This window comes from Mus pahari, chromosome 13, assembly GCF_900095145.1.
Source record: "Mus pahari chromosome 13, PAHARI_EIJ_v1.1, whole genome shotgun sequence".
Classification (NCBI taxonomy): domain Eukaryota; kingdom Metazoa; phylum Chordata; class Mammalia; order Rodentia; family Muridae; genus Mus; species Mus pahari.
Genome location: NC_034602.1, coordinates 46,179,163 through 46,198,034, shown reverse-complemented (window position 1 = coordinate 46,198,034; position 18,872 = coordinate 46,179,163). Strand labels below are relative to the sequence as shown.

At 39.5% G+C, this 18,872-nt stretch overlaps 1 protein-coding gene across 3 annotated transcripts in view; it reads right to left on the bottom strand.

The window, feature by feature from the left end:
• Stim2 (stromal interaction molecule 2) overlaps nucleotides 1–18,872 on the bottom strand; it is a 151,479-nt gene that overhangs the window by 47,009 nt on the left and 85,598 nt on the right. For all 3 annotated transcript variants that reach the window (XM_029545104.1, XM_021210818.1, XM_029545103.1), the window contains exon 3: nucleotides 9,815–9,929. In XM_029545104.1, the coding sequence (XP_029400964.1) occupies nucleotides 9,815–9,929 (115 nt within the window). The remainder of the gene's footprint in view (nucleotides 1–9,814; nucleotides 9,930–18,872) is intronic.

Genomic DNA, 18,872 nt, shown 5'->3' with positions numbered 1-18,872 from the left:
ACCCCTCCTGGGCAGGAGAGGCGCAGGACGATCGGGTTCAGCTGCGGGTCCCCTCACCAGTCCGCTCTTTCCCCAGCAGTGCAGCGGTGCCTATAACTAACCACTTTTTTGTCTTCCTCTATCTCTCACTATAGGACAGAGTTGTGCCAAAGGCAAAAAGAATTTTTTACAAAGATTCATGCCATGTAAAGAGAATAAATGATGAATGATATCACTGAGCCAGAAAATCAAAATGAAGCACAGTTAAGAACATGTGCAAAATATACATAAGACCCTTAACAACAGCTACATATAAGTAAGCAAAAAACACAATTAGTCACAGTTCATACATGAGACACATGAACCCCACGCTGAAGTACTTTCATGCTTGTTTTTAAGACCGAACAGTCAGTTACTTTTCATGCAGACTCTTACTTAACAAGGACTCTGCAGTATGATAGACTATCCTGAAGATTTACACAGCCAGCTACCCACTTCTGAAAACATTCCCCTGTCTAGATATCAATGGTACCGTCCTTTCTGTCCTTTAGAATAAGCCTTATCCTTTAAGGGCTAACCCATCATCTTTCTAGCCCACCACCCTTTCTGATTTGCCTGTGTCCCTCTGAAGGCCACTGTTCATTTCCTCATCGGACCTCGCCTTCCTGCCAGTATTCCCCAAGTGGTCTCTCACTCCCTCTCTTTCAATGAGCTGTCAATGCCTATGCTACACTCCACGCACACATACACAATGGTTCTAGGAATTACCAGTCATGCACCCCACGAGGCCAGGCGCTTTACCTCTAGGCTATATATCCAGCTGCTTTTTACTTTTCATTTAAGACCGGGCCTTGGTAACTGAACTTACTCTGTAGCCCAGAGGGGCCTGGTACTTTTGGTCGTCCAGCCTTGGCCATCTGTGCAGCTGTGATCAGAGACATGTCGAAGGCTGGCTCGGTCCCTGACTTTTAACTACTACATATTTCTGTTAAGTGGTAAGTCTACTAGGTTGAGCACATAAAAGGAATGAGAAAACATTTGTTTTATGCTCTTAAGAAAACTTAATGCATAAAATGAAAAGGAGTTGACAGTGGAAGTAAACACTAAATTTCTTTCTATTCCTTTCAATGAAGGAACTCTTCATTTTGTCAGACTAATCTAGACTCTTAATTTCAAACGAAACTAATAATGACAGTAAATATCTAATTGAAAAAACTTGATAAAGTATCTAATGGTGCATTATTTTAACATTGTAAAAGTCATGATGAAGCATAGTGAAAGGAATGATTACTAAAATAAAACTCAACCTTTAAGATTGGAAATACATGAAAAAGCTAGATAATCTCTCTCTCTCTCTCTCTCTCTCTCTCTCTCTCTCTCTCTCTCTCTCTGTGTGTGTGTGTGTGTGTGTGTGTGTGTGTGTGTGTGTATAATTTACCTTATTTTATCTAACATTTCTTCTAAATGGTGATCTAGAAATCAGAAACCGCTCATTGAGAGTACTCTGAATTCAGGAATTTATGATAAAAAGTTATGACTATAAAAGAATAAAGAATACATTTAACATGAGGTATAGGGTTTTCTGCTGGTTTTTTTTTTTTTTTTTTGCTTGTTTGTTTGCTTTTAAAATAAACTCTCAGGTGATTTCGGGACCCCCATACCCAGCATATACCCAGTGTTTACCTGGTATGGGAACTGAGTGGGAAACAGATGTACTACTTTTCTTGCAAACCCACACTGACCCCCAGAAATGGTGGTTGACAGAGTGAGCCAGCCATATTTTTACATCACCTTCCTTTACAGAGAAGCAGCTCTGAATACTAATGCTGAATACCTTTTATTAGTTGTACACACAGATGATGGAGACTATCAGTTCTGAAACTAGACTCCACCTGGAGGAACCAGCCTTCCTTGTGTAAGGTGCTTTCGGGCACAATGAAAACCCGAACTTATATTGATGGTTTTTACTGACAACAGCTTCTAAAACTAACAGCATTGCACACAGGATCAAAAATACTAAAACTTGATCTGTTGAGCAGTATTAGCTAAGCAGCTTATTCAGAACCGTCTTTCTTTAAATGTGCTTTATTAATTATTAATATCCTCAGAACTATTAATCTAGCAGAATACTGGTGGCAGGGTGAATGTCATGGAATGCAATCCTCCTTCTCTTACTTCACCTCTGCTGGCACACCTCTTCCTACCTATCTACCCCACAGCTCTTTATTTATACACTCTTGGCAGCCCTTAAGTAGCTGTTAGCAGATCTTCCTCCACTAACAGATCACAGGTAGGTCAAGAACAAAAAGGCATTCTTCATCTGAGTATCTTGGTCTCAGACAAGGCCATGCTCCTAATAAGCACCTATGAAAGGTTCTTATTGCATGAACCAGCTCAGTATGGCAAACAAGCAAAAACACACAAGCAAAACCCTCGGAACACTCTCTAAGCACAGGGGCAAAGTTTCCAAGTCCTCCTGTAAAACATTTCTAGAATCCATGATGTTCCATTTTCCACTCAAATTCACATTTTATCCACACAAAGGTAATAATCTTCTTGCTAGTGTACAGAGAACAAAACTTCAAACTTTTACAAAGTCTATTCCAAGCCATTCATAGAGGACTCAGTAATGTTTAATATTTGGTGGTGATGACAAATCCGCTACCTGAACTACCATAGCCTACATACACAGTAAACACTGAGGCTCGTAACTAGAATGCCATCCTCCAAGACTATCTTTCTTTGCTACTGAGACAACACACAAACCAACAGCTTTCTTTAGATAGCAAGTTTCGGGCTCCCTGGCTCAGGTGTAAGAGCAGAACCTTACTTGGCACACCCATGTTGCTTAGCATAGCATGGTGACAACTACCTCACAGAAACAGTGACAGGAACAGATATCTACTGAGCATTGTTTGGGGCTCAGCACTGCTCTAAGCACTTTTCCTCTGATTATGAACAATCTTCTAGATGTAGTTAACAGTATTCACCCTTACTTAGCTTACCACAGAACTAAACTACAGAAATAAAAATTCAGTGGCCTATCACATACACTAAAAGAAATTACGTGCCTGGCTTATAAACTGTGCTTATTCAAAGAATATAACACTTAGATGTGCCATTTAAAAAGACTAATTTTCTCATGTTAAATGTGCTAAACTGTATACACCCAACTTTCTTATTTCTAAAAACAAAAAAATGCCTTCCATAATATGAATTCCCTAGAATAATTTTGTCCGTATTATTAAACTGTAATACCACCATTTAGATGGTATGTAACTAAGAATTCTTACATTGCTATTTAGCTTTCCATCCGTGTACATGAAAAAATGCTGTTAGAACTCAGAGAAAAAGCTTGACGCTTCCTTGGATCCTGCTAGTGACTCCCATGCTTACTGTAAACAGACAAAGTATTCTGTTGCTGGATACCACAAAAATGCTACTGGGTCTCCAAGTATTAGGTTCTGAGTAGCTCCGATAGTCAGGCCAAACAGGGTGCACTCAGTCCATCTCCACTTTCCAACTCAGTCTCTATGTGAAGCCATAGTGCACACTCAAAAAGGCCGGACTTTCATCAGTAGTTAGAAATCCATCCACACTGACACACCCAAAAGGCAAACCTCGGCATAAAAAGCGTGCATGAGGAGCAACGAGTTATAATGCACCTGACTTTTAGGAATTCAGGGCCCATGGCCAGAATTTTTTTTTACTTTAATGCAATGTTTACAAAACAAATGCTGTCATAAACAGAAATAAAACACCCAATATCCTTTTTTTGTTTATTTATACTGGAGAATAGCAATTATTAAATGCCCAAATCTCTCCAATCTCTTAATTAAAGGTTCTTTAAATTGCTTTAAGTTAAACTTTTCTAAATTTTTACATATCTACTCAATTAAAAAATCTGTAAGCATGGCTGAATGTTTTTAGTTTATACAGAAGTACTATAGAGACAGCACTTGCTAAGAACCCATCAGAAAACATTTCATTTACATTATACAACAGTCACATTCTAAAAGTCAGCCACTATAAATAGGTGTTCTGCTGCATGAATGTATATGCATCAAATGTGTATCTGGAGTATTTTCAGAGAATAGAAGGTATTGGATCCCCTACAACTGGAGTACCACATGGTTGTGAACTACCATGTAGGCACCGGGAATCAAATCTGTATCCTCTGGAAGGACAGCTAGCACTCTTAACCACTGAGCCATCTCTGCAGCCCTGGGAGCAACTTGGAGATCCATATACGTTCAGAAGCATGCCATGTCTACTTCCAATTTTAGCAAGTATTAAGGTATAGTTTAATTCATATTGTAATTTATAATTTTCCTTTTAGTTTTAGCTTTTCTTTATTTTTTTATTCTTTGACAATTTCATATGTGTACACAATGTATCTTGATCTTTCAACGACTCTTCTCGCATAATCTACCTTACTTTCTAAGACCTACTAGTCTATCTTCATGGACTATTCTAAATACCACCTTCTGTAAATACTCTTAGTCATGAGCTAATCACATATGGAGTATGTGAGCCAGCTCCATATTCCAGCCTTCATGCACTGTGGACACATCATCTCATGCTATCAGCACATACTTACTTTCTCTCTTCTACTCAGTGCTCTGCTGAGTATAGCCTGGTCCTATGTGTACCTCAACTTTAATCTCCAGGACCCAGGGTTTTGCCTGTGTGGCACAAAATACAGAATAACCTGTGCAACATGAATTATCTTATATACAACTGGTAATTAGAGACTGTGTCAATATATTATGGAACTTTCAAACAACTTAGCATTTAATACCAAATAGCAGCAATACATATAGTATATACGTATCAACACATAAAACTGTGACCTCTCCCCTTCTTCCTCTCAGCTCACGTGGCTGCAGATGCCATGCACAGGCCTCTCTCAGAGCTCATCTTTGTGCTTTGTTTTCCTATCTCATTTAAGGCAACCTCAACCCAACCATACATGGTAGCCGGGCTCACTAAGTTTCATCCGCTTACTACTTGTAGTGTTCATTCCTATTGCTAGGGTAGCATTTAATGGTTAGTAATATCAAATTTCTATTTATGAGTGCCAGCACTGCCGGTGATCAGGTTATGAGGCTGCACAGATTTTGAGTCATCGATTCCACCCACTTTTGTTTCCCATTAACTGTTGTCATCCTCCGCAGAACACAATGAATAGGTTCTATGGTCTCTGGCCCAGCCAGAAATGGCCAAGGTGTTACAGCTCTCAGAAGGAAAGCCCTCATGGGGGCAGGTAGCTAGGGTCCCAGCTCTTTCCCATTACCATGGCAGCACCAATGTCAGCAGCAGGGGCATCAGTAGGCAGTGGCAGGGGCATCAGTAGGCAGTGGTAGGGACAGGAGCAGCAGGAGCATGAACCTGGCCTGCCAGGCTGGTCCAAGGTCCAGTGACAAATGCTTCGGAAAAGAGAATCCTTCCCCAAGGTATTATATAGCTCAGTAAAACAGCCACTCTCCGGCGATTCTCAGTGAAATAACATGTGCACTTTATTCCATGTGGATAGGGACTTTATAAACATTGAAGATGGGCTGGGATCCAGAGGTAGATGCTTCCCACTGGTTCACTCTGAGATGCTAGGGATGCTCTATTTGCATGGGGAAGGACTTCAGGAATTTTCCCTACTGACTGACTGTCATGGTTCTCCCAGTGGAGGAGTGTCATGGTTAGGTGTACCAGAGCAGGTAGAGTTGGCAGGCACTGGCCCCACTTGCACTGTTCTCAAGTCTGAGCCACAGGATCTGAGCTCACTCAACCTTACCCGTTCTTTTGTCTGGGAGCACAAACTGTCATTTTAAGTTCATAGTTCTGCAAAGCGTGAGTTTTTCAGAATTGTAGACAGCATGGCCAAAATATCTGATGAAATGGATATAGAACACGGTGTTTTCAGAAAGCATTGTATTTTTAGACATTCATCATTCATCATACACTTTTTGAGTATCATGCTGTAAAGCGCCACTGATCTGGCCACTGGATACCAAAAAAATGTCAGGCAGAGAAGGAATGTCTATATGTTATCTGCCACACACACTTCTGTTTTACATATTCAACTTATCAATACTGAATTTAGTATTTTTACATTCATTCTAATGTTTACTTTCAGTAGTTCTCAAAACTTTTCAAAAGACTACTTGCTTTCTAACAGAAATCTTAAGAGAAAGATGATACAAGTGACCAAAGCAGAACTCTGCAGGTTCAGTGATGCTCTAGTGGCCATTCCCAGCCTTACATGGCCCTTTATTAACTGTGAGATGAGAGACTCGACCCCATCTGTGTAAACTTTTTTTTTATTATTATTATTATTTTCTTTATTTACATTTCAAATGCTATCCCGAAAGTTTCCCATACCCCTCCCCCCACCTCTGTTCCCCTACCCACCCACTCCCACTACTTGGCCCAGGCCTTGCCTTGTGCTAGGTCATATAGAGTTTGGAAGACCAAGGAGCCTCTATTCCCACTGATGGCCGATTAGGTCATCTTCTGCTACATATGCAGCCAGAAACACAAACCCCGGGGGTACTGGTTAGTTCCTGTTGTTGTTCCACCTACAGGGTTGCAGCCCCCTTCAGGTACTTGGGTACTTTCTCTAGTTCCTCCATTGGGGACCCTGTGTTCCATCCAGTAGCTGGCTGTGAGCATCCATTTCGGTGTTGACCAGGTACTGGCATAGCCTCACAAGAGGCTGCAATAACAGGGTCCCTTCAGCAGTATCTTGCTGGCATTAGCATTAGTATCTAGGTTTGGTGGCTGATGATGGGATGGACTCCCGAATGGGGTACTCTCTGGATAGTCCATCCTTTCATCTTAGCTCTAAATTTTGTCTCTGTACCTATAACCTTTCATGAGAGTTATGTTCCTTATTCTAATTGAGGTTTTATTGCTTGAATCCTCCTCAGTCTTCTTCCTTTCTCCTTCCCTCTGGGCATCTGTGCTAGCAGGAATTTGGCAACCATTTCTCTCAGGCCTTTCCCCCTAAGAACGAGAAGTGGGAGGCCAAACACTCAGAAAACAAACTCAGGTTAGAAAAGTTGGCCAAGCAATGTGGACTTAACATCAAATCACTGCTCTGTTGCAATATAAAATAGATAAGGACAGGTGTGAAAGCTTAAGAGAAGAAGAAGGGGTTGTTTACCTTGGGAAAGCCTTAAAGTACAAGGAAACAGCTAGAAATAGTCTCCTGGATTATAAAAGATCTGCTCAGAACACAGTCACAAGGTGGGAAGCAAGGACAGGTCCTCTCATGTGGAGATTTACGAGGCAACAGAATAGACTCTTCCTTCTCAGCTTTGCAGTGTAAGGAGCGCATGTGACGAAGAAGCTATCTTTAATACTTTGGACACAGTGTGGCATGGGAACAAGAATGAAGGATCATGAGTGTCAGAAAAATGAGGAACAGAAAAGGAAGTAGGCTCCAATGGAAGACTGGCCTTTGATAAAGACTAAAGAAAGAGAGAAGGGAGCCAGCCAAAAGGACATCTGTGCCTGCACACTGTGAAACAGGAAGAGGCCAGTCTAATTTGGATGGAAATAAAGAAGACAGGCCAGAAGGTAAAAGAGGTGACTGTCACCGAGGCATGGCTTAGAGTACTCTGTGAAGATTTGTGTTGATATTTTTTCCTTTTCCTGTGAGCCACTTTAGGGTGCTCAACACTTCAGACTTATACTGTAAGTAAACTATTCTACTAGGTGAAGAACAGATGATACAGGGCACAACTGTGATGGGGAACAGTAAACCTCCCACATTCCTTTGGCATAGTTCATTCAAGGTGATTACTCGGAAGCACTGTAGATCTCTTCAGAAAGGCTAGGAAAGGTTGTCCTTTTGTGAAACCAAGGCTATGCATTTACAACAATCAACATAAGTAAAATAAATAAGAAACGATAGAGGCATTTTTAATAGAGGCATTTGAATTAAATAAATTTTCTTATTTAATTGAAAAAAAAAATAAGAAAAGACAGAGGCGCCGGGCGTGGTGGCGCATGCCTTCAATCCCAGCACTCGGGAGGCAGAGGCAGGCGGATTTCTGAGTTTGAGGCCAGTCTGGTCTACAGAGTGAGGCCAGTCTGGTCTACAGAGTGAGTTCCAGGACAGCCAGGGCTACACAGAGAAACCCTGTCTTGGGGGGGGGGGAAAGACTGAGACATTTTTTGACACCTCCTTTTTGCCTTAAAAAGAATTTTGTCCAAGAAAAAATATTTCAGATGTGACAAATGGTCATACAGACTCCATCTGAGTGAGACACCTCTTCCTTCAGAAGGTCCCCAGCTAGCTCTTCACAATTACATGCCTGGCTTTGCATGCTGTCATTTCCAGATATTACCACTGATAATCTAGTAAACTAGTAATTATTTATACTTTTATAAAAGTCTGTTCAGTTCCTTAGTTTTGTTATTCAAAGTTTTAGGAAAAAATATATCCCATAACAACTGTTTGAGATTTGTAAAAACAGAAATACTAGAAAAGGGATAATTTGGTAAACGGATACTGAAAAACAGAATAAACTGAATGAACTTTGGAAGCTGCTTAAACTGTAGTAAGTCCCTACCTAGTATTAGTGTCTGTGCCAAGGCTTTGGGTCATGAGGTTTTTCTTGTACTGTACAAAATTATTGTCCACAAAAAAAATACACAACTTATAAACAGGAAATAAAATACAAATTACTGAATTTTATCCTGCAAGTTCAGAAGTCTTTCAACTATAGTGTCAGTTTTTGTGGTTTCAGCTACCAGTCCATCTCAGTGAGAAAAGCATTGATGGAAAATTCCAGAAATATAAACAACTCATTGTCAAATGAATGTCCTAAGTAGTTTAATAAAATCTCGTGGGTTTTTTTTTTTTTTTTTTTTTTTTTTTTTTTTTTTTTTTTGGTTTTAAGGTGTTTATTGTAGAAAGGCAGAGAGAGGAGAAGTGTAGAGAAGTAGAGGGTGGCCATGGCCATGTGGAAAGAGGGGAGAAGGAGGGAGAGAGAAAAATCTCCTGCTTTTCTGGCAAGCACATGAATTGTCCAGAGTATCCAAACAGTATATGCCATCTGCTCTAACGACAGCTAAAGAGTAATATATCACAGAACTTTTATTTATAATTCATTGCTATAATTACTCTACTTTGTTATTATTCCTAACAATCTCTTACAATGCCTAACTTATGAATTATACTTTGTTGAAGATGTGTATACACAGGAAAAACAGCATGCATAGGGTGCTTCAACTGGACAAGATTATACAAGGTACACAAGGGAGATTACAGCATTAGCAGGGTTCACAGAGGACTTCAGGAAAAGCTTAAAATTCCTGGGCTCCTGAAGACTTTAGACATCCACAACTGAAACAGTTTCCTCTTTTTACTTGATAAAACATAAGAATACCATTTAAAAGCTCACACAATAAGCGCAAACAAGCATTCCTATTCAGTCTAGTATACGATACCAAAGTATCTAAAAATAGCCTGTAACTTAATGCATCTAAGATAGTTAGGGTTTTTTGTTTACTTATTTTTGTTGGTTTTTTGTTTTTGTTTTGTTTTGTTTTTAGACAGGGTTTCTCTGTGTAATAGCCCTGGCTGTCCTGGACTCACTCTGTAGACCAGGCTGGCCTTGAAATTACAGAAACTGCACCTGTCTCTGCCTCCCAAGTGCTTGGAAATGCAGCACCACACCCAGCCTCTAAGAAAGTCTTTTTTTTTTTTTAACGCAAATATTCTCCCAGAAACATGATCTTCGCTATAATTATATGCAATTAGTAGGGCTGCCAATGCCAAGCAGGGCAGAAGCAGACAAGCCAAGGCTCCAGAGCGCTGCAGTTTTACCTTCTGATGTTTTCCACTGCTTCCACAAATCCTCAACAGTTATGTGCTTATCTTCTCTGTGCAGGTGACTATGTTTATTCGTAGCATCTTTATATTTCATATCTTCTCTGATAAACTATGAAAGAGAAAACATTATGTTAAATATAAGTAAGATCTTTTGAGCCTGATAAACTAAGAACAAGAGTGTTATGTGGTATCTTTTTTTCCAGACACTAACACACTATTGGTATTTTAAGCCATTTATTCATGCTTGCTAAACACATTTTACAAAATGTCTTCTAATCATGAAAACAGAGGCAGTAAAGGTTTTTATTCAAAGTTTATCACTTAGTAGATATTAGTCTATATTTATTTACACTGCGTGTGAATACACATCCACACACACAAAGATTCAGAAAGCCATAGAGTCTGAACTTGGTGATGGTCCTGTGAGGAAGGCACTACTGCTGTTTTACAAATGGGAAGCCAAGGAGAGGGAGGCTAAGTAACATGCCCAAGATTAAGACGATAGACAAGCATTGAGACGCCAACCAATGTCACAGCTACAGTCAAGCACACAGTTCAGCTACTGTCACAATATTACATTTTGACACACAATCAATGATGAGGTATTTCCAACCAAAACTAACACTAATTTCAATCACTTTTACCATAGTATTTTTCTACCATCTAAACTATTACTCAAAGGAAAGTAGGCTACAATGTAATACTAGCATATTTTAGAAACCTATGCATACCCTTATTAATCATACCTTAAAATATTTAGAGAAAGCACCAAAATTAAGCTCTGTTAAAACTTAACCAGATCAGCCGGGCAGGGGTGGCACACACCTTTAATCCCAGCACTCGGGAGGCAGAGGCAGGNGGATTTCTGAGTTTGAGGCCAGCCTGGTCTACAAAGTAAGTTCCAGGACAGCCAGGGCTACACAGAGAAACCCTGTCTTGGAAAAAAAGAAAGAAAGAAAGAAAAAAAGAAAAAAAGAAAAAAAGAAAAAAAACAGATCTTTAATATTTCTTTTCTACTGTTCAATAAGTAAAAAGAAAATTCTATTTTTTATAGCCTGTAAATCATTTATTTCCTCAAACTTTCTCGAAATAAAACTACTACTCTAAATATACAGGGAAAAAAATGAGAATATTTTAAATCGTTGTGCTTTCTAACTCAACATTTCTTTTTTCCTTCTTCTTCTTGTTTTGTTATTTTACTTTATGTCTTGACTATTCCTTGGTTTCAAAAGTAGATCATAGACTGTTTCAGAAATCCAGAATACAGAAAATCACAGGCCCAAGTGTCTTTAACCCAAAAAAGCACGTTCTTCTTTTTATATATTAATAGTCAGCAGCCTCTCAGACATGACAATATTCTGGTTTGACTAGAATAAACTACTGAACAGCTATATAATAATGTTAAACAAATCTTTTACTTTTCTAAGCTTCAAAACTTCTTTTTGCAAAGGTATAGTTAAAAGGGCTTGTCTGGCTATTCCCACCCACCCTTCCTACACTTCCAAACTGCTATCTTTAGAATCGAGTAGAATACTTGGGGGATGTGGGATCACTATACCTGAGATGCTTAGAAACTGCTCCTCTTGGAGGAGACCCAAGAGCTGAATAGAAAATCAAGACTGAAAAGCATGATGAGAGACTGAGCAAAGAGGAAGCCAGTTTTGGAAACAGTCCAGTCAGCTGGAACAAATAGCAACTGTTCCGTTTATGGGATACACACCAAAAAGAATGTCCCAGGAAATCCTCCTCACTCTGTGAGCACTAATAACTGAAAAGGACAGTTCTGTGGCTTTAGAAATGAGCTAGTTTCCATCCATTTGGATGAGATGTGATACTTACCTAATATCTGAGAAATTACAGAATGAGTTGATGGATATATATATGAAGTGTGTGCTTAACAAATCAAGAGGGAGTGTGGGTAACAGAACACTGGTGACACGCAGGCAAAGGGGAGAACAATGGAGAGGAAGGCCTAAGTGCAAAGAGGCAAAGACAGCAAGGCAGAGCAAGAAGGAGAAGGAGACCAACACTAAGAAGCTTTGAAACGGTCATGTGGAAGCCTACTGTTCTATAAACTCCATGTGTGTGAGTTCCATGTGAGAGGGAGCACTCCACACAGGGTAAAATGTTCCTCCAAAAACTATAGGTTCCTAAACAATAACCTAGTACCAAGAGTGTGATACCTACCCTAGAGTTGTTTGGGATGCCCCAGAAACTCCCCCAACAATAAAATTTTTTAGAAAGCTAGGTAAAATCCAAATAGATGGAATTATACTTTTCCTAGAGCTATCTAAAAATACTTTTGCTTTAAGAAAACATGATCACAGGATAATAAAACTTGCAACAACAAACTCAAAGGCACATCTGGCTCCATTAAGCTCTCTTCTCTATCCTATAAAACACAAAATTGTGCCTGCTCGCTCAGAATTCTCTAAACTATTAATTTGGTGAAAAAAAAGGCCAACTAGAGAAATCTTGAAAATTCATAAATAACTAAAAAGATAAGCAAAAGACAACTCTTTTAATTTACTAAAATACACGAGTTGAGAAATCTGAAAGCAAAAATTGTAATTCAATTAAGTAAATAACATCCTTGGTAGAGATGTCCAATCACACACAAACCTCCTCCAAGAAATCCTAAGCTGACAGTACTAGTCAGGACTGCTCTGTGAATAAGTGGTTATTATATATGCTTTTCAAAGGGAGTCACAGGGATGGCTATACTAAATAAGCTATTCTAGTACCACAAGAAATAAAATATATTGTTTTACTGGTCGTTGCAGATAGTCATGTCATAAACTCATTTCAGTTTTTGCACCTGAAATATATCTGGTGTTTGTAGTGTTGCTTTTGTGAGTCTTCTGTAATAAAAACTAATGCGTATCACTAAAACTACTATTGGACATTCTGTTTAGTTTCAGCCCTTTCCCCTAGGGACTACTATGTTAATAAAAACCCATGCCTATATCCTGCCATCCCTCCCCAATTCTATCACCCACTTACACAGCTACTTGATCAGAGGACAGATAGCTCACCTAAAAGAGAACTGCAGCTATACAAGAATGATAGGGTTTTACACACACACACACACACACACACACACACACACACACACACACACACACACAAAACCCTGCAATTAAAATCATGAAAGTCCATGCTCCTTGGCTACAATTCTGGATCTTCAAGGAGGTGAATACTGTGGTTTTAAAAGTACCATAACAGGAGCAGTCGCCATGAACCAGGTGCTAAGTGGACCAGCTGAAGCCAATAAACACGCAGAGACCAAGTGAGGACTGCAGAGCGGTAACAGAGAGGAAGAGAAGATGGAAGCACAGGCGGCCCAGAGCCGCCTCAGTGACTTCTTACTTTCAGTTCCTGGACTGCACAGGATTTATTCTACTTTCCAGTATATAAAATCTGGACCCTCACAAAACCTCAATACTCAAGAGACACAACTTATCACCACAATTAAAGCCCTCGAGACTCTGGAATCTGACTTACATTCAAAGTCTGAGTACCACTAACTGTCAGACATTTGCAGGTTACTTAACTTCTCTTCTGACTCCTACTTCCCGTCATTACAGAGTTCCACTTCAGATACTCTAAAACAAAACATGTGAGACTAAAGTGTGCAAGAAAAGTAGAGCCTCTTCCCTGGTGATGGATGCAGAGAGACTTTGCCAAAGCACACATGTCATCAAAAATATAATGTGATGCCCAAGGCCTGGGGAGTGAGTCACTACGGCAGATGGGTCCTTATCAACAACTTGAGGGTAACATGGAGATAGCTTAGTGTAGAATCTTAGAAGGAAGAACACACAACAGGAAAACTGCCACTCCCGTGCCCACTCTTTTATTTTATTAATTTGTTATTAATATTTATTAATACATAAGTAAAATTTATTAATTGCATGTTCATGGATGTGGAATTTCAGGACAGCACAGGAAGGAGTTCCAGAATGAAACTTAAGCCATGAAGCTTGGTAGCAACTGCCTTTGCCTGATGAGCTACCTCATCAGTCACATTCTCATTTTAAAGAAGAAACACAAGCACGTGCCACCAAGCCTGAAGATCTAAGTGAGTGCAATACCCAGAATCCACAGAAAGAGGGAACCAACTCCTCTAAGTTGTCCTATGACTTCCGCAGGTGTGCTGTGGCACTCATGCCCCATCCCAGCCAGCCAGTCAGTAAATAAATTTAAAAATATAAAAGAACACAGCTTGGACTATGTTCTCACTAATAACTTATAGCAAATGGTAAATTATTTAAAATGTGAAAAAGTCTTCGGTTTCTAAGTTCAGATATTTACACTCAATGTTGACAAAAACTGGAAAATCACTTGGGCAGTTTATACTTTAACACACGCGTAACTCTATTCCACCCAGTTAGTTACAACTAACTCCCTGCTGCTATGGCATCAATTCACCACGCTGAGCTACCAAAAATCAAAACCCACCTGACAAGCCACAGCCACCAGAATGACTTCTTCAAATTCCATTCTCAGAAGAGCTCAGCCCAACAGGCCTCATAATTACTGTCAACTCCAATAAAGGTAGGTCAGACCTTAAATTATTTATAATACTGATCCAATAGGCCAGTCAATAAAGAAAAGATAGATGATTCAATCAATAATTTACAAAACAAAACAAAACTTTGAGAATGTTTGTTTGTTTGTGGGGGAAGTGTTGAAGACAGGGTATCTCTGGGTAGCCCCAGAATTTGCTCTGTAGGTCTCAAACTCAAAGCCTGATTCTCCCTCCTGTATGCTTGGAGTAAAGGCTCGCACCACCACTGCCAGTGAGAAACCCAACACTCAAATCATCAGGATGGTGTGAGCTACATCAATGATGCCTCCTCTCTATTATGATTACAATCCAAAATATCTAGAATTCCTTTAGTCTGCCCATTAATTTAAAAAGTGGTACTATGTTATGGCATTAGAAAAACACCAAATTAGTTCCAATATATAGACAGAAGACTGATTAAAACTATGTTATTTCAAAAAGACAAAACCAAAAAACTTCCCCATGTAGAAAGCAACAGAGACAGAGGCAGAAAGATTTTAACAGAGAACCTGTAACAGTGACATAAGTCAGATGTTTCTACTTTATGATGATGAGTTTATTCACTGTGAAGTGAATTTCTTACACATTTTCATACAGTAGGTTTCTTAGCTGAAGAATACCTGTGGCATGCTGAGAAACTGTTACTATTCAGGTTGTCCCCCTTTCTCAAGTTGTGTTCCTATGGTTTCTCTAACTGTACATAAGATGTAAACTGTGCACTGGTCCGGGTACTATACTGAAAGCTCAGTCATGCTCCTCTTCTGTCCAGGATGTGAATATCAGATATGCCAAAGAAGTCACAAAGTATGTCCCTTAGTGAAAAGGGAAGAAAACTTTCACCTTGAGGAGGAAAACTTGTATGATACTAATGAAATCTATAAGTTGTTAATTCCTTACCCTGCCCAATCTACAAATTAATATTGTAATAGGTCTGCGTGTTCAGGAAAATAACTACATAGAGGGTCCAACACTATCTGCTATTTCAGACATCCACTGGGAAGTCTTGGAGCATGTTCCACACAGTGAAGGGATGGAGGTACTGCTGTATTAAGGTTACCATGACAACTAGAAATATACCAAAGTCGTTGGAATTAGGTGTTCAACAAACTCTACCATTAGGCTTTGGCTCCAAGTTTCCAAATTCTTTAACCACTGAGTTACTAACTTGACTCTTTTTGCCACCCTGGAATGTATGCAAACCAATACCTCTGCAATAATGTGAGTCAATATTATATACAATTAGCACAGCATCAATAATATGTCAAATTACTCAGAAATAATTTGTGACTATTTAAGGAAAGGTTACATATTTAAATCTCCATTTCTACTTGTTAAAATTGGTAAGTCAGAATGTTCATTTCCAGTATAGGTGAAGTTACAAGAGACTAGATTTAGTGTCCTCCTACACAGAGCAACTAAAATACCAGGCAAACTATATGGACACCATTTTTTAGACATTGAACACAAAGCAATCAAGGACAATGATCTGAGAGAGACCAGCATCAATAATTTGGGAGCTCAGGGAATGGGATAAGTGGCCTAAATTTACAGAAGTGATTCCTGGATAGAACATGTTACAAGAAAAAAAGAAGCTACAAGAAATCAAGCCATTTCTCTCAAAGAAAGAAACACATGGGAGTTTGGAGACCAAGGGTACAAGAGACTACAGGGGTGTGTTTAGAATGAGCCTGGAAACTTAGAACGCATTCTTAGTGCCATGAACGAACTTCCACATACATATATGTGAGGAATAAAGTGAAGGAAAGAAATTCATCTCAGAATGCTGGAGAAAGCAACCCTGATGCTCACACAAGGAGGGTATTCACTATTCAATCAGAGTGGAACACCCCCTAGTACAGAACTCACCAGCAAGAATACCATGATTGGCTTTACTTCATTACCAGAGAATATTAGCCCTGAAATGAATGCCACACCCATCCCTCCTAAAATGTACTAAGTATGAGTCCCTTCTCACCTATCAACTCAATTTTTTTCCAAGTAATTTTACCCAGTTCTATAAAAAAGCTTGAGACCATTTATAAATCACAAAATATCCTGTACCCAAGATGACAATATTTAAAATATGTGGCACTGAGGTAGTCCAGTTACTGGCATGCTAAGATACAGGGGGGGGGGTAGAGCCAAATTTCAAAGATAATCATTCAAGGTCAACCAAAACATGAAATAGCTGAGAATTACGGCTTTAAAAAATATTAATAATAAGTATGACAGGGGCTGGAGAAGTGGCTCAGGGATTGAGTACAGATAGGGCCAGTTCCCAGTCCCACGCTGGGCAGACTGCAACCATCTATACCTTCAGCTCCACAGAATCTGATGCTCTCTTTTGTCCCCTACAAACACATTTATATACATATCACCCCCTTGGCATGCACATAATTTCAAATAGATATTTTACAGATATAGTCTACATACTCAACAAGCTGAGACACGAAGTAAGCATAATAGAGGCATATACAATTAAAGTTTCTAAAACTTTAAAGCAAAATTCCAAGCCAATATTTTAGACACAAAATACTAGATGAAAAATACTGAGATTCACAGCTGAGTACAGCAAACAAAGTGACAGCAAATTTCATAAAAGCGTATCTTAAATGAACAGGACTCAGGACTCACTAGTCAATAACCTAAAACCAGATCCACACAGGAAGCCTTACAGGAAATCAGAGATCACACAGGCGTACTTCTCAGAGAAGAGGTAGGGAAGACAACAGGTGTTTCATCAGACACAACGGATGCAGAAAACACACGAGCAGCACATAGAACATGAAAAGAAGAACTGCCAACCTACAACTCTTACCTAGAGAAAACACTGTGAAAGAAATTAAACACTAACGGAATTTGACACCAGGAGTCCTGAACTACAAAAGAGTAAAAACTAAGCAAAAGGAAGGATCCAGAGGTCATCCAACCGCTGTGCAGGAAGGCCTCCTTGAGGACTTGGTGTCTCAGGTACAACTGTGGGCAAGAGGAGCTGAGTAAAAGTGGACAGCAGCTGTCTCCTGGAGGTTCCTTTAGAGCTCACAGAGAAGACTGGGGTGAGGGAAGGGGACAAGGACACAGCTCAGACAAGTGGAGCACAAGGTTGGAACATCCTCTGGTGGGTGTGAGAGGTCATGGGCGAGGGTGTGATTACTGAACTCCCAGCATTTCAACTATAAGCATAAATGATTAAGTAAGTATCTTTCACACCAAAGAAGATATATAATATCAATCTGCGTGTCTACATGCATGCCCACCTACACCACACACACTTAATATACCATACAAACATATGAAAATTGATTTTAGATATATATTAACCATATTTAATAAAATCATACCATTTCTTCCAAATATAGATTTGGAATATGGATACCTTAAGTGGAAATTTATATTTCTAACTTGAGGTGCATTTTGTAAATTGAACAATAGCTATTTGTTTTTATAGATGAGGATATCAGTAAGATATTGTTTGAGTTAAGTTCTAATTTCTAAGGAACTAAGTTTGTTTCACGTCATGAACATGTGGACTACAATCAGTACGAATACTTACACCACCAAGGGACTAACTCTGCTTTGCTTTGGTACTGGAACTCTAGAGCATCAGCAGTGGAAGTAGATCAGATCCTGTCTCTGAACACACAGGGCCCGCCCTACAGGTTACTGCAATTCCTGTCCCTGAGAAAGTACTGTGCATTTTAAAAACACAAGGTCCACCTAATGAAGCACAGAGCAGGACACAATTTTAAACACTTAAGAGACTTTTACATATCTTGATGGATATGTTGCTGAAGTTAGACACATAAATCTCACATTCAGGAAGCCAATAAATACAGGGTAGATAAAAGCCTTGAAGCCAGTGGAAAATCTCCAAGAGCTAATATAAACAGGTAAAGAAGTCTAAGAACAGGAAAATAATGAAGAAATCAGCAAAGAAACTAAAAAGAAGTAGCCTAAGAAACATAAAGTTGGAAGAACCAAGAGGAAAACAGTGTGCTTTAGTTAAACTGAAGGCATGATGCTGGACATGACGCTGGGAGGTGAAGGCTGAGAATTGGCCCTGCAGAGCAAGCATCATGAAAAGGGTCTACACTGAGTAAAAACCTAACCCAACATGAATAATACACACCCTCCTGGAGAGACTGTTACACTCAAAGGAGGAAGAGAGGAGACTAAGGAGGAAAGAGCAAAAATGGAAAATTGGATTCAATAAAGTCTTTATTTTGTGTGTGTCTTAGTCAACGTTTCTATTCTTGCACAAACATCATGACCAAGAAGCAAATTGGGGAGGAAAGGGTTTATTTAGCTTACATTTCCACATTGCTGTTCATCACTAAAGGAAGTCAGGACTGGAACTCAAGCGGGTCAGAAAGCAGGAGCTGATGCAGAGGCCATGGAGGGATGTTCCTTACTGGCTTGCTTCCCCTGGCTTGCTCAGCCTGCTCTCTTATAGAACCAAGACTACCAGCCCAGAGATGGTCC